Source organism: Callionymus lyra, chromosome 4 (genome assembly GCF_982586985.1).
Source record: "Callionymus lyra chromosome 4, fCalLyr1.hap1.1, whole genome shotgun sequence".
NCBI lineage: Eukaryota > Metazoa > Chordata > Actinopteri > Syngnathiformes > Callionymidae > Callionymus > Callionymus lyra.
This window is the reverse complement of record NC_141821.1, coordinates 21,084,331-21,109,045: the sequence shown is the minus strand read 5'-3', so window position 1 is coordinate 21,109,045 and position 24,715 is coordinate 21,084,331. Positions and strand designations below refer to the sequence as shown.

The 24,715-nt window shown below is 38.4% G+C and overlaps 4 protein-coding genes across 5 annotated transcripts in view; 1 reads left to right on the top strand and 3 right to left on the bottom strand.

The window, feature by feature from the left end:
* The window catches only part of arhgef4 (Rho guanine nucleotide exchange factor 4), a 62,038-nt gene extending 53,748 nt beyond the window's left edge, over nt 1-8,290 (bottom strand). For both annotated transcript variants that reach the window (XM_087789150.1, XM_087789151.1), the window contains exons 1-2: nt 8,126-8,290; nt 3,549-3,578 (exon numbers count right to left, since the gene is read on the bottom strand). In XM_087789150.1, the coding sequence (XP_087645276.1) occupies nt 3,549-3,578; nt 8,126-8,275 (180 nt within the window). In that variant the 5' untranslated portion in view covers nt 8,276-8,290. The remainder of the gene's footprint in view (nt 1-3,548; nt 3,579-8,125) is intronic.
* Nucleotides 8,291-9,033: 743 nt separating this feature from the next.
* Nucleotides 9,034-12,477, bottom strand: LOC148082052 (uncharacterized). Its single transcript, XM_087788112.1, has 4 exons — nt 12,433-12,477; nt 11,078-11,177; nt 9,310-9,444; nt 9,034-9,203 (listed from the first exon to the last, which is right to left on the bottom strand). Exons 1-4 carry the CDS (start codon nt 12,468-12,470, stop codon nt 9,156-9,158), a joined length of 321 nt encoding a protein of 106 aa, XP_087644238.1. The 5' UTR covers nt 12,471-12,477; the 3' UTR covers nt 9,034-9,155.
* A 1,174-nt stretch (nt 12,478-13,651) lies between these two features.
* chchd7 (coiled-coil-helix-coiled-coil-helix domain containing 7) lies at nt 13,652-17,170 on the bottom strand. The gene is made up of 4 exons (XM_087788111.1): nt 16,934-17,170; nt 15,480-15,539; nt 15,316-15,414; nt 13,652-13,999 (listed from the first exon to the last, which is right to left on the bottom strand). The coding sequence occupies exons 2-4, from the start codon at nt 15,531-15,533 to the stop codon at nt 13,895-13,897; spliced, it is 258 nt and encodes an 85-aa protein (XP_087644237.1). The 5' UTR covers nt 15,534-15,539; nt 16,934-17,170; the 3' UTR covers nt 13,652-13,894.
* Nucleotides 17,171-17,421: 251 nt separating this feature from the next.
* plag1 (pleiomorphic adenoma gene 1) lies at nt 17,422-23,570 on the top strand. Its single transcript, XM_087789148.1, has 3 exons — nt 17,422-17,633; nt 21,359-21,721; nt 21,790-23,570. The coding sequence occupies exons 2-3, from the start codon at nt 21,474-21,476 to the stop codon at nt 22,973-22,975; spliced, it is 1,434 nt and encodes a 477-aa protein (XP_087645274.1). The 5' UTR covers nt 17,422-17,633; nt 21,359-21,473; the 3' UTR covers nt 22,976-23,570.
* The last annotated feature ends 1,145 nt before the right edge of the window (nt 23,571-24,715 follow it).

Genomic DNA, 24,715 nt, shown 5'->3' with positions numbered 1-24,715 from the left:
TTGCTCTATGTCGAGCGCACGAGACTGGTGTTGTGAGCAGACAAATGTTGAGTGCGCAGCAGAATTTGAGCGCGTTTATGACAGTTAAAGCACGTGTGTATGACTGGTTGAGCGTGCAGCAGAGAGCCATCAGGTAATGTTCATATATAAGGCGCTCCGGATTATAAGGCGCAAATTAAAGGAAAATTAAAGGCTTTTAAGTGCGCCTTAAAGCACAGAAAATTCGGTAACTAACTAAAAGAGCTGTACTTAACTGAACATTTCTGCTCTAGGCAACCATACGTGAACATGAACAATGAAAAGTGTAATAATAAATATGCTTGAATACTTAAGTTAGAGCAAAAAAAGACTGGAGATGCTGCAGAAGACCATCTAGTGAGCTATATTAAAACTTTTCATTTTCATATTTAACCACAATCATTTTGCAGGAAAAAAAAACTTAATTTAAGTCGAGCAGTGAACAAAAGAACTCCATGTTCCTCAGGCCAATATTTGCAGACATCCTAAAATGATCTCTTCTTCTAAACATTATGCTGCCGTCAGCAGATTTCATTGCAGAAACTGCCACAAAGAACGTCCCTCAACAATGAAAGAGTCCAGCAACCAGATCAAGGGACCTCAAAAACCTCCTGCCTTTCAACTGGTAAGAGCTCTTCTTGGATCTCAAACTGCGTCATTGAAGGTTTCCAGGCAACAACCAGCAGGTCTACACTTAATTCCAGTATTTGGTGAGATTTGTTTTTAACATCTGACATTTTGGTTTCATTTGTGTGCTTGTGCCTTCCAGCTGGGGCGAGTGCCCTGCGGTGACCTCGTGGCTTTAGGTCTGCCAGACCTCAGGACAAGTGGGTGGAAATGGCCGCAGCTTGAGGCCCGCTAGTGTGGGCTTTTGTTGGAATTAAGCTGTGTGTCACATGACGTGGTGTTTGTGAGACTCCACGAGCTGGAGGGCGGCGACACAGCCAGCTTTAGTGCAGATTCTTAGGCTAATATTTAGTGATTATTTTGGTTGTGGTTTTTAAGATTCAGAACCTTTAAGATAAGAAAGCTGTCAAAAAACATGTGCATTCACAATATGTAAGACTTCTAGTTAAAAGACAACAGTCAACAGTACTTATAATGCTTGTGTTATCTCAGGGTCAAGATGATCCAAAGGAAAACACATGTGTTTGTAGTATACTGTGTGTTGCCTTTTGGTCAAGGTCAAGGCCTTCGGGTCAACTTGACCCTGAGATAAGAAAAGGGTTAAAGTAAATAATGAAAATAATTGAAAAATATATGCTTGTTTCCAGATTATAAACTAAGAAAAACATACAAGTCATACAGGAAACAGGTACTATTGATCAAACCAGGATATGATGCATTCAATGTAACTTCCAACAGAAGCAAATATTACGTAACAGGTTCGGAAATGTTGTTTTATGTGATGCATTGCCTTGAAATGTAAGTGTCACATCTAGTTTGTGGAATCCTTGTATCTTGGCTCGATACAAAATAAACGTGACATACTATTGCAAGAAGTTTTAATTTCCTAATTTGGCAACAGAAGCATTTTTCTATTCCTAGCATGTTTGTGTAACACAAGAGGTTAAACAAAAATAGACCAACAAATCCGTTTGAGTAGTCAAAGCTATAGTTATTGTCTGATTTCATGAAAAGGTGATGATATAATGTTGTAATTTTCTGAGATAAGTAGTTGGTTCTCTCAGTCTAAACAATTATTATTGTATTGATTTAGCTACTGTAGTGTAAAAAGTAATGGTCAGATAAATGAAGAAGAGAGTGCAGGCAGGGTGGACAGCTAACAATGCTGCAGGACAATGGTGAGACCTGCAATGATTTTGAGCACATGTATCAAACTGAAGGCCAGAAGGGTCAAATAGAGCACAAAAAATAATTTAATGTGGCCAGTAAAAGCTTGACACGAAAAATACCAAATACAAAATTTAAACTGTGGCTCAAGATTCAAGATTTACCAAAAAACAACACAATGAATTTGAAAAGTTTACCAAGGTATGCAGACGGAAGGGAAGTTTTTATCTATCTATCAATCTATGCATCCATTCATCTATCTATCTAAATCAATCAGAGATTCAAAAGCAGACCTTTTTATTTTAATGGAATAGAATGTTCGTCAAAATGCAAGAAAAATATAAATTCTTTATGTTTGGAAGATAAACCGGAGGTTGTGTCGGACAGAAGGTCAGATGTGACCTTTTGCTAACTGTAAACCAATTCCACCATGCAGCCACAACGCAAATGTTTTCCAGTAAACACTTTCTCAAAACAGCCCTCTGTGCAGGGAACGAGGAGAAACTCCTTCTTCTCTCCAGGACCAGCGGAGCAAAGCTCATTTAACCCTGCATTCACACAAAGGCAAAATGACTCACTGGGGAATTTCACTGTATTCATTAGACACTGTCCTCCTCACAAAAGAACCACGGAGGTCCTGCTCTGTTCCCATGTCCGTTCGCCGGTCACTGCATTTGCTGTGTATTCAAAAACACACTGACATGCAGAGAGTGGCCGAGTCTGTTCTGGTGGCTCAGAGGAACCCAACAATCAGGCCGACAAACCACGGCACCGAAAAAAGAAAATGGGTCACCCAGTCGTCTGCATGTAATGTCGTGGCTGTAGTCGCCAAACAAGTTTTTTTGTCAGGAGGATTTTGGTTACGGACAGGTCATGTACTGAACATCAGGATTGCTGGAGGCGTTAACAGAAGAACTACAGTTCTATTTATATGTACATATTGTTTATCCCTATTTTGATTTTGTTACCGATTCTGGAGTCGTCCACAACCACAGAAAATTCCATGTATAACAATATGTACCGGCGAATTTAGCTGCTCTTGAATCTTGAATGATTTTTTTATCATTTTGATTATTAACTAGCAAATGTAGCATATTCTTACGAGCTGAATAAGCTGCAGATGATGAGGTCACAAAAGCTGGCATTAATATGTGACATTTAAGGCTGATACTAGCTATTGAGGGTAGAGGCAGGGGACACTGTGGAAAGGTGACCATTCCAACAATAGACACAGATATACGATTAAAACTCGAGCATTTGTTTACATATTAGAGAAATAAGAAGAAAAACTACAGAATATTACATAGTTAGTCTAAAACAATGTAAAAATGACAATTTTCATAGACAATTATAGAACTTATACTATTTTAATATAAATCAGAAAAAGGTTCTACTTTAAGGGGGACAAAACTAAAGTGAAACCTTTATGCTCTGAGTAAGTTTTCTTCTTCAGAATTTTGTGCAAAACGTTTGATTTAGTGAGCTCTGAAAATAACCATGACTGTATCATGAGACCTCATCAGTTGCATCATGAATTGACACAATGGTAATTCTATTAAAATTCCGAGGTTGCAACAAACATTCTGCAGCTGAAGTTAAGTGGCCTCATGTTTATGTTTTAACGTAAAACTCCAATGTTTATAATCGGCACAAACACACATGTCACCGCAGGCAACCGGCAAACATCTCTATTTAACGATTGTGGTGTTTTCAGTACAGGTGAGTGATGTTCTTACCTGTGGAGGAGAGGTCCGGGATCTCAGCATCTGTAAAGACACATTGAAATAGTTAGACACAAAGTAGAAAGATGAAGGGATTTGAAATGAATGTTCCTGATGATCAAGGGAGGCTTGATGTCTTGAGTTTACTATAGTGTGTACAATACTTTTTTAACTCCCACAGAGACGACATTTTGGAAAACGACTAGCAAAATCTTTGATCATATCTTTCAATCAATAGATCACAGGATTGATTTATAGCATACGCAACTGAAACTGCAATTTCAAGAATCCATGAACAAAGTTAAAACACAAATAGTGTAGCTAGATATTGTAAAATGTAATTTCCACTTCAGTTTTGTGTATTTGTCTATCAAAATAATTGCGATTGTTATTTTTTGTGTTCAGCTCTTCATGGTTGTGTAGTCTTTTGTTGTGTTTAACTCATCTGTGCAATTGGTCTCTTTGTATAAAACCAAGTTATCTTGTCTTTTGTGTTCCTTTATATTCATGGTGTTTATTCATTGGGAATTAGTTGTTTAAACTGATTTATTTTTGAGTTCAAATGATGTGTTGTGGTGTGTGAGTTCCTTCATTGCAGGGTTTGACAAAGTCTTGTGTTAATTCATTTGTTTTAAATACATTCTCCCACTACGATATGAAGTGAAACTTAACAGCTGAAAACAGACGGAAGCTAAAGACCATTTTAATGCGACACTTTACGGCGAGCAGCACGTCTCATGTTTAAATCTGTGTGTTTATTAGCTGTTAAACGTGTCGTATTTGAGCTCCCTGCGCTTCTGACGACATGTGGTGGCCGTCTTGTAAGGGCCCGCAGTCGGAGCCTGGCGTGTGAACTGCAGCGGAGGACGAAACCCTTGTCCTGGTAGGAGTTTAGTGTGGCCTCATAAACTGCATGTTAAACGCTCCGCTGCCATTTCCAGTGGCGGCAGATGTGCCGTGTGATGAGTCTGTGATGCTGTGTTGCTCATAAAACGGGGGTGAGGAAACTATTCTTTGATCCTAGACAATCAAAAACTGGTGTTTAACCATCAAAACTTATTATTTACATAGTGTACACATGTAAACAATCAACATGTGTATTGGAAATGTTTTTCATTTTACAGTCGCTTTTTTAAGGCACTGATGACATCTGTTAGCAAGTAAGGAGAAATACTTATCAAAACATTCCCTATCCAGATTAAAGGAAATATCTGCAAGATGGATGATTATTGAAAATGAGGTATACAAGGGCCACTTTTACTACAATTTTAAATTCAACTGGTTCCAATTTGAAGAGAGTTCTACTCCAAACACTTCATCGATGACTAACCTCATCAACATTTCCTGATCAAGGCTAATCTGTTAGACCCAGGAAACTACATTTGCTGGCTAATCTCGAGCCACATTTCTTGGCCCAGGTTTCTGTAAAGAACTCATGCCTGGGGCTCAGCACTGTGTCCACAAGATTTTCTTTTCACTCCCTAATCACTGGCGCTGATTTGCAGGTGTTCATCCATATTCAAGATATTAATCAGAAAAGATGTGAAATGATCCAGAGAGTTCGAAAAAAAACATTTAAGCAGACAGACTATCCCCACGTTAATATTTATGAGTTGAAAATAGGATCCAGATGCAGGAAACATAGGAGCAAAAGAAGTTGGACAAACTATCACGTTTCTTTGGCAAGTAAAACTGAAGCTGTATAGAGATTAAAATGAGTATCATTTGTTTTCCCTGCTTGGTTGTTTGGGGGGGTTTATGCTAAACAATAAAAAGTTGTATTGATGATTTGGAAAAGTACTGCAAATAAATAAAGTTTAGCACCAGGTGATTAAAGGTCGACTAATGTGTTGATTCAAGTGTCTCTAAAATAGATCTTGCACCTCTATTGTTCTCATCAGTATGTGTCTGTTTAACCACAGATGACCATAACTACACCCCCTCTGCTGTGATTGGTCAAACATCAAGGTTCGTCAACCCGTGTCACCCATTCTGGTGGTATCCACCTCCGAGAGACTCGTTGTATAAACAAAGTGGGGCATGATTACAGCTGGCTGGAGGAGGACGTCATAATGGACTCCACTCTTGTAACCTCTCATTCGCCGAGATTTCAGACGGGGTAGAACTTTATAAAGTAATAACTTTAAAACATTGTCATGATGAGTTGGGTTTTGACATGAATTTCCCTGTTTAACTGTTTAATGATCTTTTCCTCTCATTTCCTCGGTAAAAAAGACACAGTAAATGTAGCTGTTTTCCTTATGAATCAGTTGCTATCAATACTTCGATAACAAACGGTTAAACGCTTTGTATCGTACAAAATGTCTGGGGAAAATTGAGAAATTTGGCCTGCAAAGCAAAGCAATTTCCTATGGCCCAAAACAAATGGTCAACTATAATACTATTCACTACTTATTTGACGAGCAAAAACACCTTTAATGCATGTTGATATAATGACAACTGTGCTGTTTTCTTGAAACTAAAGATAATAAATGTCGAGTCTAACAAAAGCCTAAACCTCCAGAATCTTCCTTGTCCTATATGAAACTCCAGATCACCACCAAACATTAAACATGTTCCTTGTGTTCCATATTATCAACATTTCCTCACAGTTTCTTTTGAATACATTAACAGTAAACAGACCGATAAACAGCATCAATTACTTCCAGGTTTAGGTGATAATGACAACAACAAAAAAAACATAGTCAGATATAATGTAAGAGTAAGGGAAGGTTTTCCAAATGACATCTCAGCTTGTTCAGGCTCCAACAATAATCGGCTATTAAAAACCCTTCCCAGCCATTCACATTTTTTTCTGTAAGTCCCCATCAGGTGACGTGTTTGGAATTTTTCAGCTGATTGGAGTTATGTTTTCTGAAACATTCTACCGCGCATGCATCGACTTCATTGAAGGAGCAGAACCAGATGCCTACAGATGACCATGAACGCAGCATGGGAAACCTGCCACACAAATCGTCTGGTTGGAAAAAACAAACCTGCAGCCTGCAGGGCAGCAGATTCAAGACATGACTTTGCATGTCCTTGAAGGCAACGCCAGCCAAGACAATTTTTCCAAGACTCCCCATGTTACCTTGACTCCTCCCTATAATGATTTTGTCAAGACGATGTGCAACCAGCAGTGCACATGCCAAGGATCGAGAAGCAGATATTTGTCAAATGTGGTCACAACCAGGTGAGGTTGACTGTTTGAGAACTATTGTTCTTAATGCCTCAACCTGGTCTTCCTGAGTTCATTCATGTCTTTTACATCACTAGTACAAGATGAAACAAGTAATGAGACTTTATAAAACAGCCAACTGTTAAGTTGTACAGGAGTTCATAATGAGACTCCTTATCAAGATAAAGTTAGTTTCAGGATCAGGTTCAACCCTCAGCCTCATGTCCCAGTGAGCCAAGTATGAGATCCAAATTATAACAAGCATGTCAAGTTCTTCACTATATGGTCTCCATTATACATGTGTAACTGTTTTCATGGGGACATAATATTCATAGAATGAGTGATGGCAATTGTTGCCAATTTTTTTCTAATTGATTCCTGAGGGTTCACACCTGAAGCCAAGTGTAATAGTGTTATTCTTTACTATCATCATCATCATTATCTTCATCATCATCATCACTGTTCTTAATATTCAGCCATACAGCATCTCAAATTATTGACTCGACTTTGATGTCTTTACTAGTTCCTACCTCAGACTATAATTTTCTCTTGAAAGTTTGAAAAATATGAGTTGCCAGGATGTAACTTCAGTTAACCGCCATAACTTAATAACCAAATTGAAGGCTCAAAGGAAGAAACAAAAAAGTCATCTATGTCTTTGGAATGGTTAAGAGTTTTTGTCAAAAATGTCTGCATTAAATAAGGACCAAAGATAAATGAGGGATAATGTTCCAAAAGTATCTGATGACCAACCGATTTGCAACTTAATAACCTCTATTATTTTTGAAACTAAATAGATACAGTGTTGACATCAAGGTCAATGTTGTGTATCACTTCCTTTTTGTAATGCATTCATTGATAGAGATCCAGAATGGAATAACTAGACCAGGAAATGCTGGAAATGGAATCCAAAACAATCCTAAAAATAAAAGTGTGATAACGATTTTTTTCTTGTGTGTGTGTGTGTGTGTACAGAGGTGTTTGTGAAGTTGTGAAGTTCCACACACTGCAATGATTGTTTATTGTGTATTATATCCCTTTAATATACTTCATTTGATGTCAGGCCACAGAGGCAGCAGGATAAGTAAAGATGGAAGAGCAGTATCAAAAATGATACGGATAAATGTTATGTGAATAATAAATATCCCCTTAAAAAGAAAGAATAAATAACATGTGTTGACATTATCCTTCATGGCTACTGACCACTGCAAAAAAAATGAGTGACAGACCTAATACACGAAGGTTGTTATAATTATTATTATTATACAATTTTTACAAAATGTATTATTACAATTGTTGTAATGCACTTTGACAATAACGTCGTGAAACACTTTTAGAAAGTATATTAAAATAATGTATTTTTTTTATGTAAAATTGGTCTCAGTTTGCAGTAACCATGTGAATGAAGGCTCACCTTGTACCACCTGAGCAGAGCCCAGCACAGCAGATACGCCGCCAGGATCAACTTATTCTCCCGCTGTCGCTCCGACAGAGTCCCCGGGTCCTCCACGGTCCTCGCTCCTCGGTCCTCCATCGAGTCCGCACCGTGGACCGGGTCATCCATCGCTCGACGCTGGGGTTCTCGTCCGCGGGTCTCTCAGCAGCGGGTGTCGTTCATGGTGGTCGAGGGTCCAGGAGTTCTGGTTCTGGGTCGCACAGTCCACTTGTTCGAGTTCACGAGCGTGTCTGTGGAAAGTTTTCAGCAGCAACAAAACTTCATCCGAATTCCGAACACACACACACACACACACACACACACACACACACTTGTCTCCGCTTCTTCTGACAATAACGTCCATACCGGAAAGCGCCATCTACTGACTATATACGCACACTACAGAATGTACTTCATACGATTTTGTCTAGAGCTAAATTTAATTCATTTTATTTACATTTATCTAATGCGTAAGTTACTATAAATACAAAAGTTAATTAGATAAATTATTTAAAACAATTATTTATTTTGGTCAAACCAGAAGAAATAAAAAAGTAATAAATATTTTTTATTTGTAGAGCGCTTTTCCAGACCAGGGTCACAAAGAGCTTAAACAATCAAAACAATATTCAATAAAGTATATACTTTAAAAGGTCAAGGAGGACAGGAGTTCCAGAAAATCAAGGCAAAGCCTGAACAAGTAAAAACGTATTTTATTATCATTATTATTAATACTAACCTTATTTATTTATTATTTTTTTATCTTTTTTCAGTCACTTTGTCAAAAATGTTTCAAGTTATCATGTATTTCAGTTGTAAAGTAATCGTATTATTTATTTTTTAAATCCGGAACCAATAATAAACTGACATACAGATGATGAATTTGAACAGACAGTATGTACAACATACATACAGCGAACAACGTGTGTCATTGCAAACGAATAAAAAACATTATTGTATAAAACATCACGGTTGAATTTGTCCAAAGGTCTTTGTGAGTCAGGGAAGCTTAGTTTGCTTTGACTTTGTGAAGGTCTTCCAGTGTGACATGTATTACCTGTGACACAAGAGAAATATATTACTTTCACTACAGATGTATTTGAAAGTACGAATGTTTCTTCATTTCAAGCAAAGGAATAGAAATCCAAGCGAGGCGGGCTGACCCCACTGTGGCAGGGGTCAGGGTAGTCACAGATGTTTTCAGGAAATGCAGCACGCATCAGCATTTTCAACTCTTTTGGATAAACGTAGGTGGGCTGGCCGTGGTACCCTTCTTTCAAGCCCACCCCGAGGAGCACCTGGATAACGGAGATGAAGGAGAATCATTGCTGTCCGACATGTGGCAAGTTCTTTTAATTACTTTTTTTTTATCTTGTTTAATACTCAGAGTATAGACGTGGTATTCACCACAAACAGAAATAAATCCTGACTAATGTATTGCCAAAAATATACATTTTTGGATGAATTCAACTTTGCAGATGAGTACGAGGAGCAACTGGGCATAAATGTCACAAAGAATCAAAATGAAACATCATTAATTGGCATAAAAATGATTAGTGAGAATTAAAAAAAACAAGAAATTAAATGATAGAAAGCATTGAATCCTTACATCAGCTAAAATTAATTCAGTATCACAGAACAGCACAGTGGGCAAATACATTTATTAGGGGCCACATTATATGCTGGATCTGTTAATATGTACCATCAATCAAAAACATAGAAAGGAGAAATAAATAATAAGTAAATACTAATAAAGTAAAAAGGAGACAAATTGGGGGGAAAAGGGAATTATAGTGTAATTAAATCAAAAAGTCAATGAAATTAAAGGACTTTTTTTAACTCATAATTACAAACAATTTCCCGAAGGGGACCTCCAGAGGGATCAATGAAGTTTATCTATTGATCTATCTATTAATGTTTCTTTAAGTACAAACTATATACAAAAATCAAATGAAGGAAAAAAAAGAGAAAATTAACAAATACATTTTACCTTTTATATTTAGAATTGAACCAGTAATAAATACAAAAAAATAAGTACAAACTAAAATAGTAAGTTGGCTGTCATGTCTGCATTATTAGTTTATAGTTTTACATAAACACAATCAGAGGGCCACATGTGACCCCCAGAACACTCTTTACACAGGATGGGTGGGATCTAAGGTGCATTTTTTTGTAGTTTCCAAAACCATAGAAAGTTTCATCTTCCTGGAATACCTGGAAAAAGTCATTTAAGTACTACATCTGTTATGGAAATGAATGGAACCACCATCTCTGACTTACTGTGGAAAGCAGTTGGGTCACCTGGTCAAAGTTACAAAGTGAAGAGCACTGTAGGATGAATAGATAAAGAGTTCTACTGAGCGAGTCATGACTGTTCTAAATCATTTTTAATAACAATATTTAAGTGACGTTACATTTTGAATAACTCTGACGGCTGAGGTTGTTTGCTGCACTTTTACTAGCAGCAGTTTAGTTAAAGATATAAAATATTGAAAGCCTTAGGAATGGCAGTTTATGAACAGCAACGTTCAGGTTGACGTCAACAGTAGCAGAACAGACGTCACATGAAACTTCAGCAGCTGGTGTTTAAGCAATAGAGCCAGAGTCAGAGAGAGAGTGTAAGCAGAAGATAACCCTGAGAGGAATCACGGAGCGGTAAGAAAGTGATGACACACTTGTAACCATTGCATAAATATTTCTTCTGGGCTCCATTCAGCATTTAATACATTCCCACAGAGTCGACGTTTTGCTTACAATTGATCTGATCTCACTCTGCACTTCTTGAGAACCTGTAATGTCCGTTTCCTCTTGCTCAGATCAAATATTGCACAAGGTATTTTGCTTTTGCAAGGTAGGTGTAACACTACTTTTAACACTTACTTACATAACGGCCTCAAACAGTGTTAGTAAAACATCTCCTGCTTCACTGACCAGTTTCCTCTGCAGGATCCTGTACACCTTTTTTCTCCGAGCATGATCGCTGCGTAGTCGCTTGGCAGCCTGCAGCAGGGATGCGATCCAAACAGGAAGTCTGAGGAAGATATCAGAGATGTGTATTTAAATTGACAGTGATGTCTGAGTGAGTAGTGATGACGCCCAAAAAATGAAGTAGCTTCTAGATTCAAATCCCGTAACCACAATACATGAACATCCTGTAATCTCTATTCTAATTTGAGTCGAATCCCAAGCAAATGCCTTCCTCTCCATCTTCTGTTTCGGCTGAAACGAGTCATAAATTGGGGGGAATTAAATCATCCATCGCGTTGGGGATTTATTTTAATTACCTCATAGCAAGTCACGAAGAAATGCACTTCAGTTGTCTGTGATTTCATAAAGATGTCATAGTCTGTGAAATATCCACTGTGTTCCTTGTCAGATGTAATTCAATACATTTGTTAACATTGACAACACGGTAAATCAGCTGGAAATAAAAGTGTAAAGAGGTGCTTCCTGCTTGACACCCGTCCCCGCTTTACACTGTATAACTTAAGACAGAATTATTGATCATATGTAACAATGAGTCATGACAAACAGTTGAAGGTCCAGATAATCTTTCAAAGGTCTAAAGTGTGTGTCTCTCCGAGACGACCCAATTTTTTCATTATAGAGATTATGTTTTGTTATGGAGAAGTTTTTTTCTTATGACAAAAAAAAAACAAGGTTCATTTTTTTACTAAAGGCAAGGTTAAAGATGTTTTTTTTCTTTGGGATTTTTACGTCTTTAGGCAAAGACTGTGTCCCGGACAAGTACTAATTTGTGGCTCTTTACATATATATATATATCTCCTTTTGAATAATTTAGGGAGAGAGGGGGGGATTGGCTGTTATATGTAAGTAAGTAAGTAATTAAGTAATTTTTATTTGTATAGTGCTTTTCCAGACCAGGGTCACACAGCGCTTAAACAATCAAAACAATGTTCAATAAAGTATATATGTGGCAGTGTTCTTGCAGAAAGAAAAGTTGTCTACAGCATTATATATTACGGATGCAAGGTTCAGAAGACGAGTGATTCTGAAAAACTATTGCAAATAATAAATAAAGGTCATAGAAATCCAGAATGGTGAATTGGTTTAGTTTTGTGTTGGGTACACGGGTTTTAATGAAATAGTTCCACAGAAAAGTCAAGAATATCTTCAAGTTCTACACCAAACGCTAATTCTACATGACCTCAGAAGTGCTAAAATCATGTTATAATTATAGAAAAGGTGTCTCAATCAGATGTGTTACAGGATTGGAAGCAGATGGAGAGATGCCTACTGAAATAATGAATCATATCAAAGCTTACCCGAACAAACAGCACAGATCAGAATACACTTCCATCATAAAGAGCAGACCTGTAAACACACAAGTCAACACAACTCTTTTATGAACAAAAATCATGATAAAATACTTACCTATACAAGGGATTTATAGCTTGAGGCAGATTGTCAGCAGAGTTACTAGTCATATGAGCCTATTATTTTATTTTTATTTAACTAATGTACCACTAACATCTCCTATTAACGGCACTTTCTTTCACAGATTACTGTAACCACGGCTAACAAACGAGCAAGAAAGTATCTATTCACAGTAATTATCAGGGCCGGGTCTAGACAGGCATGTATGAGGGGGCAGCCACAAATCTTGAGGGGGCATTTTGCTGTTACTTACTTACTTACATGTAAGTTTGAGGGGGCACAACATTTATTTGAGGGGGCCAGGCCCCCTCTTGCCCCTGCCTAGACCCGGCCCTGGTAATTATAATGTGATTTAATAAACGTATTATAAACAAAGTGGAGTGAAAAACGCAGTACATTATTAAATGTGCATTTAAACTTCATTTTTCTTATCCTTAGCAACCACATTGTCCAAGCTAGTTACCTTTAGCCCGACGTGCACGGATTTATGTTGGAAATATTGAATATGTATTTTATTAATTGTATCCAAATAAATTATTTGTGAATTTACACTGACGTGTATTATTATTTATATCACCATAATCGAAATCAATCAATAATACCCAGTTTCAACCATACCTTCTGGACGATGTAACGTAACGTCACGACTTTTCTTATAGCTTTACGGTACATTAGCAAGCGAAAGAAAAATAATCAAAATTAATACTCGAGCGGAAATAGACATGTATACATCAAATAATTTTTTTAAACAAATATAACTGTCAAATAAATTACATTTGACTGGGAAAGAAACAATATAAAATATTTAAATCGATGTCATTTGATGATGGCCCTCCAACAGAATTGGTATTGCGCCATCAAGTGGCTGAATGCCGTTATTGTCTTTAAAAAAAATACTGCACAGCTGCCTAATAGCTTTTCTATTAATTCTCCTCTCTCAGAAAATGATGCAATTCATATTCATAGAAGTTTAACTCAAAACATCTTAAAATTCAGCTCAAGGTGTTAAAAAGTCCGTCTAGATCTGTCTCAGGGTCAATATATGGCGACAGGACACCAGAACAATAATGCATTTACCTAATAAGAGTTTACAAACACAAATACACATTTCATAATAAAATATTCATATTTGTATTTTTTTTAATGGTCCAAAAAAGTCACTTGGTATCCAGCATGAATTCAACACAGTTGGATAAGTAGCATCACAGTTATCTTACGCCATAAACACATTTGATAAAACATAACTGTTATGCGAGTCCTTCAATCCTCTGAAAAGGCTGAAAAGCGTCTCGGCCTGCAGGTGTTGGCCAAGGTCACGACGACCTGTCGGACCGGTCCTCGGACAACTCCTCAGTACGGTTTCCCACTGAGTCCAGCGAGCATCTCCTGCCTTTCTGCTGCTGTAGGCATGTCGGGTCTCACTCCATCTCTTCTTCTTGTCAACATTATATTGTGCTAGGAGAGAGAACAAAGGTTGGTTTGGATCGACATGGTTTAGAGTCACGCAATTTTGACCGATAAGATAATAATGAAATAATAATTTAGAATTAATAATACACGCTGCTATTGTATAAAAAAAAGTTCATAAATGTTTTACTGAAAATATTAAAGAACAATTTAATAAAATATACTTTTATATAATGCATCAAGCTATAACTTTTTATTTTGAATCACAGAAAGTTCACAAGTCATAAATCATTTTAGTCAAATAAGTCTGAGCAGAACCCTAGGGATTTGTTAAGTAAATAATATTCTCTGAGGTTTATTAACCAGTTAATCCCAAAGCATGCATCACATTTTATTCACATCTAACTACATTTACAACATTCATCCAATGTTTATGGCTTAAAAATGGATTAGTAAGTAAGTAATAGTAAGTAATATTTATTTATATAGCGCTTTTCCAGACCAGGGTCACAAAGCGCTTTAACAATCAAAACAATACTCAAAAAAGTATATACTTTAAAGATCAAGATAATACTGAGAACAACACAGGAGTTCCAGAAAATCAAGGAAAAGCCTGAACAAATAGAAACGTCTTAAGATGTTTCTTAAAGGAGTCAGTAGATCATCAAACACAGAGAGAGGAAGATTGTTTCAAAGCTTAGGAGCAACAGCCTGAAAAGATTTCTCTCCTCTGGTTCTGAACCGTGTTCAGGAACCATAAGTAGATTCTGATCCACAGACCTCAGAGCCCGAGCTTGGGTGTAAGGCTGGATCAGATCAGTGATGTAAGGAGGAGCCTGACCATCAATAGCTCTGAAAGTAAGAACCAGAATTTTAAAGTTGATCCTGAAAGAAACTGGAAGCCAGTGAAGAGTTTTAAGGATCGGAGAAATGTGAGTTCTTCTACTTGAGCGGGTTAGAATTCTCGCTGCAGAGTTCTGAATCAACTACAGGCTTAAAGACAATTGATTCATGACAATCATTCATGAGAAATTGAAGTTTTGGCTGTTAAAACACATCCTGACAATCTTCATTTCTTTATTCCTAAGCATGCATTTGCATTCTTGCAGTGTTTTACATTACAACTTGGTCATGGGAAAAAAAAAACATTATTTTCACAAAAGATGTTGCTATTGAAAAATCCTTATCTTCAAGATTTGAGTCAGCAAGACAGTGCAGCGTGTTTGGTTAAAACTTTATTTATGTTTTCCCAACACAATAACTTCTTACAGAAACTATAATAAAAACACCAGAAAAAAGTCCTTCATTTTATTAATCTGTTATTTTCATCCAACAATGATAGTGAAAGTGAAATGATTACTCACCCAGTACTGCCTGCATTTTTTGTAATTGAGAAAGTCTCTAGCGCACATGTTCTTATCGTAGTTGTAGTAGTTCATGCACTGTTGAGAGGCATTAGTTTCCTAAAAATGGAAAAAAACAGTGTTAAATGTATTTGCAGTGTAAAACACTAATGTGACAGGCTTACCTCAATGCAAGGGTTAACATCCGCATCCCGAAATTTTCCTACTTTTTTACTCATTTTGATCTGCAAATACAAATATTATGTGTAAAAAAACCTATACCAACAGACTATAAACTAAGAAAAATTCAAAGTGTCTATATAGGTACATTAAGTGTCAATATGCTACATTATAGACAGTGGCATATATAGGCAGCAATTCTTGAGTTCACCTACAAAAAAAATGGCAAAAGGAACTTCCATTTTTATCCATTATCAATTGTAAATACTCATACATCAGCCCTAACTACAATAAACATATAAACCAAAAAAGTGCAAGAAAAGAAAAGTAGAAAAGCACCTTCCATCTATCTTCTCTAAGTAAAAGGAGGCCAGGACTTTCTTTAGGCTATAAATCTAGTAGTTCAGTCAAATAAGTCTTTAGACAACATAACCATATCACCGTAAATTCACACAAGATTAAGCTCTTTATATCACATTTACTCCATGAAAGTTCATCCGGTTGAAAATTCAGGAAAAAACGGTTAATATAACTCTTATTAGACTTGCTGGACACCTTAGTTTCTTGGTAATAATTTGGAGCAGGTTGGAAGATGCAGGGAGGGAAATATTTTCTAAATTAAAGACCATGGTTCTCAGTCGGAGAAGCATGGAGTGTCATTTCAAGTTTGTGAATGTGGAGGAATTGAAATATCGCGGCATAAGAGCCAGAAGTGTTGGAATCGACAAACAAATAAGTGCCGCCTCCAAAATCACGTAATTGTTGTTAAGAAAGAGCTGAGCCAAAAGGCAATGCTTTAGTTTAGGATAACCTGTCAATCTCTCACTTGTGGTGACAAGCTCTGTAAGTAATCTGCTTAGATGGGCTCCAGAAATGCACTGCGATGGAATTTCTAGCTAAATGACAATAAAGTCTGATGCAAACATGAATTGTACATGAAAATTGATATTCAATCTTTCTTCTTTTTTTCTTTCTTTTTTTACCTAGACCAATAAGTAAAGATCTGCCAATGAATGAGTAGTTAGGGTGTTTACTCACCCTAACTATTATAGGATATTCTCCACTAAAAACACTTGACATCCCTTTAATTTCTGTCCAAATATTGAGGTAATAAGTCAATAAGAAACTTATCTAAATACAAACTTTTTTATAAACTTAAGTCATATATGCACAGAGAAATAGATTAGTAGACGATATGTGGGTAAAGAACAATATTAATTCGCTTGAAATATATGCCGAATATTTTATCAGACAGTGCTTTGAGTTAAATTGTCTTTTTTATTCTATTTTACACAGCAGGTGATGGAGGAGTGACGTTTTAATGTAAAAGTTGAGGTTTCTTAAGGGAAGTACGGCGCAGTCAGCTTCACACATAACACACAATGACCTTGGTTTCTGTTGCTAAATAAACGTTAGTTAAATCCCTAGTAAAAAGGTGGTTATTACCATTCATGCTTACCTTTTTAACTGACTTTTGGTCAAAACGTGATGGCAGGTTTAGACAGCATTGAAGGGTATCGAACGTGAAGGACAAACGCCAGTATAAGCTTTCTTAACTGACTTGAGATTTGCCCCCGAAACATCCGTCGAGGACGATAAACGATTCGGAAAATGTGATCGATTATTTTAAAGTTTGCACCGAAACGGCAAAAACAGTCACGCTGTTACTTGTCAAGCTCCACTACAACAACGTAGCCGTGCGTCGTAAGGGGGAAATGACAATACCAACGACCAATGAGAAGACGAGAAAACTTTCGACTGACGCGTCCGCCGACCAATCGCGTCCCCCTGCAGTCAAGTTCATATTATTCAACCTAGCCTCCACGACACTGAGTATTTCGGTTCCAAAATCCACGTGAAGTTTTATTCGTTATATTGTTGTATTTAATAGAGCGCGAGTGGCTTCTGCGTGGGAGCGAAATAGTTTTGCTGAATTTTTATGAACATTAAAAGTGGGCGGTTCTTGTGGGGGGCGTGGCTTATTCCGCGTTGGGTTGCATTGCAGCGCATACACACAATGGCTGCTCGAAAGAGAGGAAAGCAAACAATTTCCAGGCCCGCCGCGTCTAGCAGAAAATATGAGAAAAAAATTAGTAAAAATTCGGAAAATTATTGAAAGTGAAGAAAAACTCCACAGAAAGCATGTTAAAGCGTCCGGGGTAAGTTTCATGCCAATAAAGTAAACGGTGACACAGTGGTTGAATTAAAATATCGGGGTTATTTAAATTATGAGAGAGGGGTGAAGCTGAGGAAAAAGTTAGTGGTAACCAGTATCTGGTTAGAGAGCGCGGAGAAAAGTCACGTCAGGCACGAGGATCAGCGTGGTTTAAAAAAAAAAAGGCTTTTAAAAGTGTATGACATTTACTGTCACGGTGCGTGTACACGGGCAGAAAAAGAAGGGAAGTTTGTTCACTTTTCAATATAAACACATGTCAGTGAGTTGAGCGCCGACGTCATAATTCCAGCAAAAATATTCTCGCCTTTTTTTTTTTTCTAACTTGCTAGTGTTTCGCCAAAAGTTGTCGTGATTCGTGGTCGAACTGAAGCATCAATGTTCGCAAGTGTAACTGCACTGACGTGACGTTACATGTGTTTATGGGATGTTGTAACGCGCTGTTACCGACCGTGGCATCGTTATTATGACACACACACGTGAAGGACTTGTTGTCATCCCAGCTATGAAGTGATGGTTGGACTTTTTTTTGGCACAAAGGGACGTGTTTGTAATTCCACGTGAGAACAAATTGTGTCTCGTTTTTCCAGCTGTAGTTGAAGGTAAACCGCTTCCTCTGAGACGTTGCACCAACTCTTAGGCTTGTAGATAAGTGTGTTGGCTGAAGTAAAGCAGACTTTTTGTGTGTTAAGTTTGTTCATTTGGCGTTGCATTTTGATTTAAAATGGTACTGTTTTTGTAGGAATTCAATGCTGGATATTGTTTTCTAAATTGGAAGTTTATGACAGATAATGGTGTTTGATTGACTAAACTTGTTTTTTGTTCCTACCAAGTGATCAAAAGTGAAAATGTTCAATTTATAAACAAATGCGATGCATGTTGTAAGAAAAAAAACACATTTTCATGTAATAATGGCATCACAACATGCAGTTGTGTAACATAAAGTTGAATTTGCCCACATAGTTTGACATTTAATAAAACAATTTTGTCATTTGTACCTTATATTGGAAATAGATTCAACAAAAGTGCACAGTAAAAATAAACATATATATATATATATATATATATACTGTACATACATATATAAATAACTATATATACATTTGAAATAATAAAAAATCTAAAAAAAAAACAGAGCAACAAAAGTACAAGTAGTCCTCCGTCTGAAATCCCTGAGAGGTTACAGGAGAGGAGCCCATTATTAAGTTGGCTTCACTCCCCCTCCTGCCGGCTGTAATGACACCCCACTTTGTTTATAAAATGAGTCCCTTGGAGGTGCAGACTTCTAAGATTGGCGACGCACGGTGACCAGCCTTGATGCTTTACCAATAACCCCCCAGAGTGGGTGTGGTTATGGTGAACAAGATTTCATCTCCAGAAAAAAACATAGTGTTTTCAGTAGGCGGGGCTTAAGCACATGTTCTAATGTAAATATTTCAATGGAAAGAGAGTTTTGTACAAACAGACACATACTGATGATACAATAGAGTCCAACATCTATTTAAGATACACTTGAATCAACACATTAGTTGAACTTTGATGACGTCTAGTCTACTGCTTGCGTTCATGTGCTGATAGGGAGACCATTCCACATTTCTTCTGCTCTGTAAAACAAAAAAACATGTTAAATCAACGATGAAAAATGCAAAGTTGATGATATTGTAATCTTATTGTTAATCTGTTATAATGGACTTTTCTTAACATAAATGCATATATTATTGCTACATATTAATACCTATTAAAAATAATTTAACTTAACCCTATATGTGCTGATCCCATGTAATAACATGTCATTATGTGTGACACGTGAGACAGAGACATGCCAGTGTCCATGAAGACTTACTCTAAAGCATAAGTAAATATTAGAAAACATTTTTTATAGCTCTAATCTCAAAGTAAAGCTTTAGTGTGTGGCATCTTTTTCTTTTCATGTAAAGTATTGTTAGACCTCTTGTTGCTAACTCATGAGTACATGTTTAAATGATGTTCCCATCCATCCAAAAATTAACATCCATGTATCATTGTATTCCTCCATCATGGTTGCACAGAAGTGATGCTATTACACCTTCACCCCGACTCCAGGGTAAAGAATAGGTCCTCTCTTAGTGGACGCCATGATCTTTATCAGCTTTTGTCTTGGACATCTGTGACAGTAAGAGTAATAGTGCCAAGAGAACAGTGAGTTCTAAATAAAGCTGCTATGCAAGGCAAACCTCAGCTCCCTCTGGAACACACCGGTGGTCCAGAAAGCAGACGGAATACTGTCCCAAATGCGTCTTATGACTTTTGTCATTAAGCTGCTGTGTGCACGTCTGCTGAATACACAGTGAAGGTGTCATTCTGCAGCTGTGGAGATGATGCTAGGTTGTTGTTGTTACTCTTGTTTAGACAAAAGGGTTGACTGTAAACGAAGTAAGGGATTTAACTAAAAAAGTGCAGGTGACTTGATTATTTATTTTTTTATTCACCTATTGGTGCAAACGTATTTAATATAGTTTTTGGTGTTTTTATGGAAATGAAAATTGTATTCAAATTTTAAAATGCTTATTTTTCTGCCACTTCTTCTGTTCTGTTTATGTGCGAGATCAACAGGTGTAGTATCCAGCTCCATCTCATTGACTTTTTAAAATTGTAAAAACAATTTAAAATACAGAGAAATAAGCATGCACATGAGAGATTTTTCTCTTCGTAAAGGTTGAGGATGATCTATATAGATGAGAATCTGTGACTTTGAAGCGACAACGTCTTCAAAACTTGTTTTGTAATCATCATAAAAGATAATTATCCAATACTTAACACACACTCAAGAGGCAAAGACACATTCACTATATGTTTTAATACACTAGAGTGAAGTTTAGTGTTGTTTGTTATTCAAACTTCACTCATTTTCTACTCACCCTCATGTCGACAACAAGTTGAAATTATTTGTCAAAGTAATCGCTTCCTTTTTAGAGTTATAGGCCAAAATGTATGTCCATTTTAATCAAGTGACTAGAGCTCAGTTGTCAATTTCTTCATCTTCCTCCAAAAAAAGAGACTTAAAAACATGCAAATACCTTCGTGGTGCTTGTCTGTAACGTCCATCTTGTGTTGAATGAGTTATTTTGGGTGAAATATAACATTTACTTTCCCAAGTGCTGCACAATATTTTTATTTGCTTTTACTATTTTCATACTCCAGCGAAATGATTGACATGTAGATGACTATTATATGAATATATATGCTGATAAATTAAAACAAAATAACTACAAATGACAAAATAAACATCTTCACCACTCAAATAACGATCATGCATGCCTAGATATGTATAAAACCTTAAGCATTTTGTCGAGTGCCTGACTTAATACGCACTCCGACTCACAATGTCTTCGTCCCACCCCCTCTCAGTGAACTCTTTGTGCCAGCCACACTTAAGGAATATTTTACAGACATTAGGCATGCATACATTTTTGGTAAGCACTGGTTAACTGCTTTTATAAACAACTGGGATTTTTTTTAAGTCACACCATTCTTTCAGGAGTAGGTTGCCAAATTTATTTTAGGAGTTTCGTGACTTTGAGGGTCTAGAAACAAAAGGATGTTCAAAACTGAATCTATGCATTAAAAAAAAAACATGTCTTGTAAAATGATGGACGTCAGCATTAAATATAAATGTCTTTCCTAACCTCTTTTTCTTGTTGATCACAATTAACTTGTTTCTTTCCACTTCAGGTCGATGAGTGTGGTCGCTGCTGAACACAGGAAACTGTCGTACAAACAAGTCATTCTATCAGTGCTAAGTGGGCCGTAGCACCCATGTCCATGTAATTGGGGAGCCTAGGGTGCCATGGCCACCGGAACCCAGGGCCAGCGTGACAACGTCCTAGAGAAACCCAAGCTTGTGGCGCCTACAGGAAGACGTCGGAGGGCCGAGGGGAAGCCAAAAAAGATTTTCTCCTGCCAGGAGTGCCAGAAGACCTTCAACAGTTTGGAGAAGTTGAAGGTGCATTCGTACTCTCACACCGGAGAGAGACCTTACCGCTGCTCTCAGCCAGACTGCACCAAGGCTTTCGTCTCCAAATACAAGTTGCTACGGTATGACTTCTTATTGTCTCTGTGTGTTTGCTGTGATGCTAACTAAGTAGAAATGTCTGTCTTCGAAGGCATTCGGCGACTCACTCGCCAGAAAAAAACCACAAGTGTTCATACTGTGAGAAGACGTTCCACCGCAAGGATCACCTGAAGAATCACCTCCACACCCACGACCCGTACAAGGAGGCTTTCGCGTGCCAAGAGTGTGGCAAGAGCTACAACACGAAGCTGGGTTTCAAGCGCCACCTCGCCCTCCACGCCGCCAACAGCGGTGACCTTACCTGCCAGGTATGCCTGCAGCCTTTCCCCAGCACCACGGTGCTCCTGGAACATCTCAAGACGCACGCCGGCAAGTCCTCGGGAGGGACCAAAGAGAAGAAGCATCGTTGTGAACATTGCGAGCGGAGATTTTACACCCGCAAAGATGTACGCCGTCACATGGTGGTGCACACGGGCCGGAAGGACTTCCTTTGTCAATACTGCGCCCAGCGCTTCGGACGGAAGGACCATCTGACGCGGCACATGAAGAAGAGTCACGCGCGGGAGCTGCTGAGGGTCAAAACTGAACCGGCTGATTTGCTGGAGCCCGTCGCTTACGACTTAGTGACCGGGAGCATCAAGGGTGAGCTTCCCAACATGCTGACGCAACGGACCCAGCAGCTCAGCATGTACCCGGGGCCCGTCCTGGACACGGAGCCCTTTCTCAGTCCCCCTCTTCCCTTGTCTTTAAAGTACTCCAACTTTACCTCATACGCTGTCTCCTCCCAAGAGCGGGAGCAGAATCTAAAGGGAGAACTGGAGACTTACCTGATGGATATGCAGAGCAGCATGCCGTCGTCGTCCTCTGCAGCCCAAGAATCGCAACTCTCCGCCTCCAAACTCGACTTGGAGCCTCATGTCGGCGTCCTGGAGGAGGAGCCAAGGGAGGAGGCGTCTTTTTCCAAAATGTCGGCGGCGGCGGCGGCCGCTGCATCCGCCAGTGACCATCTGGCCTCATCTTCTTCCCTGATGGACTTTTCTCACCTTTTCAACTTCCTGCCAATGAACGGGCCGCTGTACAACCAGGCGGGCGGGAGCGGGGCGCAGTGCGACGCCTACGCCCCCAGCGAAGAGCAGATGCCACTCGTCCAGCAGTCCCCCCAGCCTCAAGATGACCAAGAAGGCACGGAGAGTCCACTTCAAGGTCTCCCTTCTTCTTTCATGTCGAACCTGAGCACGCAACCCACACTGCCTCGCTTCCACCAGGCGTTCCAGTGACCCCCCCCCCCCGTGGCCCTCAAACACTCGCTGGAACATGAACTGAAGTAACTTTGATGCACCGTTAGCTTCTAGCACTTTCAGTATCCTTTTCTAGTTAGTTTTTAAAAAAAACACCAGCAGTATACACAGGAGTACCTCAAGTAACCTGCTATCGTCAGCACACACACCAATGTGAACTGGGAGCTATTTCAACTTTCTATCATCTTCCCCCCCAAAATTCTAAGTATGAAGCTTTTGTATACTCTCTGACCTTGTATATACTTTCAAATAGCACTTATTACCTTTTCTAACGTTGCCTAGCGTCAAAGCTAACTATCCAACAGTATATTTGATATCTAGCATATTTTTTTTCAAGAGATTCAAGCTGCTCACTTTCTATCATTTATTCTTATGTACACAAAAATAATCTGGTTGTACACTTGGTGGTAAGAGCAGTAGGGTTGGGAGATCATAAGCTATTTGGAGAAAGTGATGGTTTTGGATTTGCGGTGTTGCTCCGAGCCTTGAGGAGGGAGTTGAAGTGCTGGCACTTCATGGCACACTTTTGTTGGTTCAATACTTGCAGTATTTGCAATGATTACTAGCACAATCATTTGCCTACCTAGTAGTCTGGATACTATTTGTCAGCTTGACAATTCACATAGTATTACACGGAAAAAATATGAGCTCCACGATCAACTGCAGACGTGTCAAGCATAGAAACCAAAAATACAAACCTAACGAAATGACGCCAGATCCATGTTAAAGGTTTGAACGAGGCAAGAAGACTGTTTGAATTGCAGGTTTTAAACCAGGGGCCAACAATCTTGTTGTGTGGCCAGCAAGAGCTTTAAATACACTAAGGTGTGCTTAGCATCCCAACACACCAAGATAAAGAACATTTTAACTGTACTTTGTTCAAAGACATCTTGAAACTGTGGAACAAAACACGGTTCATCTTGTTTCATGTCAAGTATGAGTACGTGTCTGGTGCACTTTATGAACTACAGAAGTAAGTGAAGGAAGACGATTTATCGATTTAGAAACCAACCATTGAGATGCTAATGTTAGCCTCTGATATCAGACCATTTCCTGTACATAGAGTGCCACTTATTGACTGTTCAATTGATCACAATCCAAAATCAATGTCATCACAAGAGTCAATTGCCTCGTTTAAACCTTTTAACGCATGAGAAAAGTGAGTCCGTCACATTTCAAGTTGAATTTTGGGATCTTGACAAAGTTGACAAAGCAGCCGGGGAGATTTTGGGATAGTCAAGATTCCTGGGAGATATGCGTGTGACACCGTGTCGATGGCGTGTCACAGATGGCGCAGGAGGGAGGTGAATAGGATGCTGAGGAGGGTCAATTCAAGTGGATTATTTTTGAGACATTTCGCACTGACGCGCTGCTTTGAAACATAGTGTTGCTGTAGACCCTACAGCTGTTGTTCAGATGAAGCTGCTACATTGTTTTTGTTGTGACTTGTTGTTTTGTTTTTTTTTAAGCTTGTGCTCAGATGACGTAAGACTGAAAATCTGTCACTGCTGCCTCATTGGGACGGCTGGCGAGTGTTAGCTGTGTGAAAGATCCAGGTTACCACATTTTGAGTGAGACGTTTAGTACACTTATATTTAGTCACACTTTTGTCGAAGGAGGGAATCTCAAACTGACGTCCTTGAATCTATGATGTTGCGAAGCAATGATATTTGCATAGTTGAAAATGTGTGGACCAAAAAATAAAGACAAAAGACTTTT

Bases quoted from the DNA above. Each gene is read 5' to 3' on its own strand.
- LOC148082052 (XM_087788112.1), bottom strand. From the start codon at position 12,470: ATGATGGAAGTGTATTCTGATCTGTGCTGTTTGTTCGG. The intron at 9,445-11,077 runs GTCAGTGAAGCA...TCCGTTATCCAG, and splicing joins GGATCCTGCAGAGGAAACTG to GTGCTCCTCGGGGTGGGCTT. The intron at 9,204-9,309 runs GTCAGCCCGCCT...CTTGTGTCACAG, and splicing joins CTGACCCCTGCCACAGTGGG to GTAATACATGTCACACTGGA.
- chchd7 (XM_087788111.1), bottom strand. From the start codon at position 15,533: ATGAGTAAAAAAGTAGGAAAATTTCGGGATGCGGATGTTAACCCTTGC. The intron at 15,415-15,479 runs GTAAGCCTGTCA...TTCCATTTTTAG, and splicing joins ATGTTAACCCTTGCATTGAG to GAAACTAATGCCTCTCAACA. The intron at 14,000-15,315 runs GTGAGTAATCAT...TCTCTCTCCTAG, and splicing joins AAAAATGCAGGCAGTACTGG to CACAATATAATGTTGACAAG.
- plag1 (XM_087789148.1), top strand. From the start codon at position 21,474: ATGGCCACCGGAACCCAGGGCCAGCGTGACAACGTCCTAGAGAAACCC. The intron at 21,722-21,789 runs GTATGACTTCTT...CTGTCTTCGAAG, and splicing joins TCCAAATACAAGTTGCTACG to GCATTCGGCGACTCACTCGC.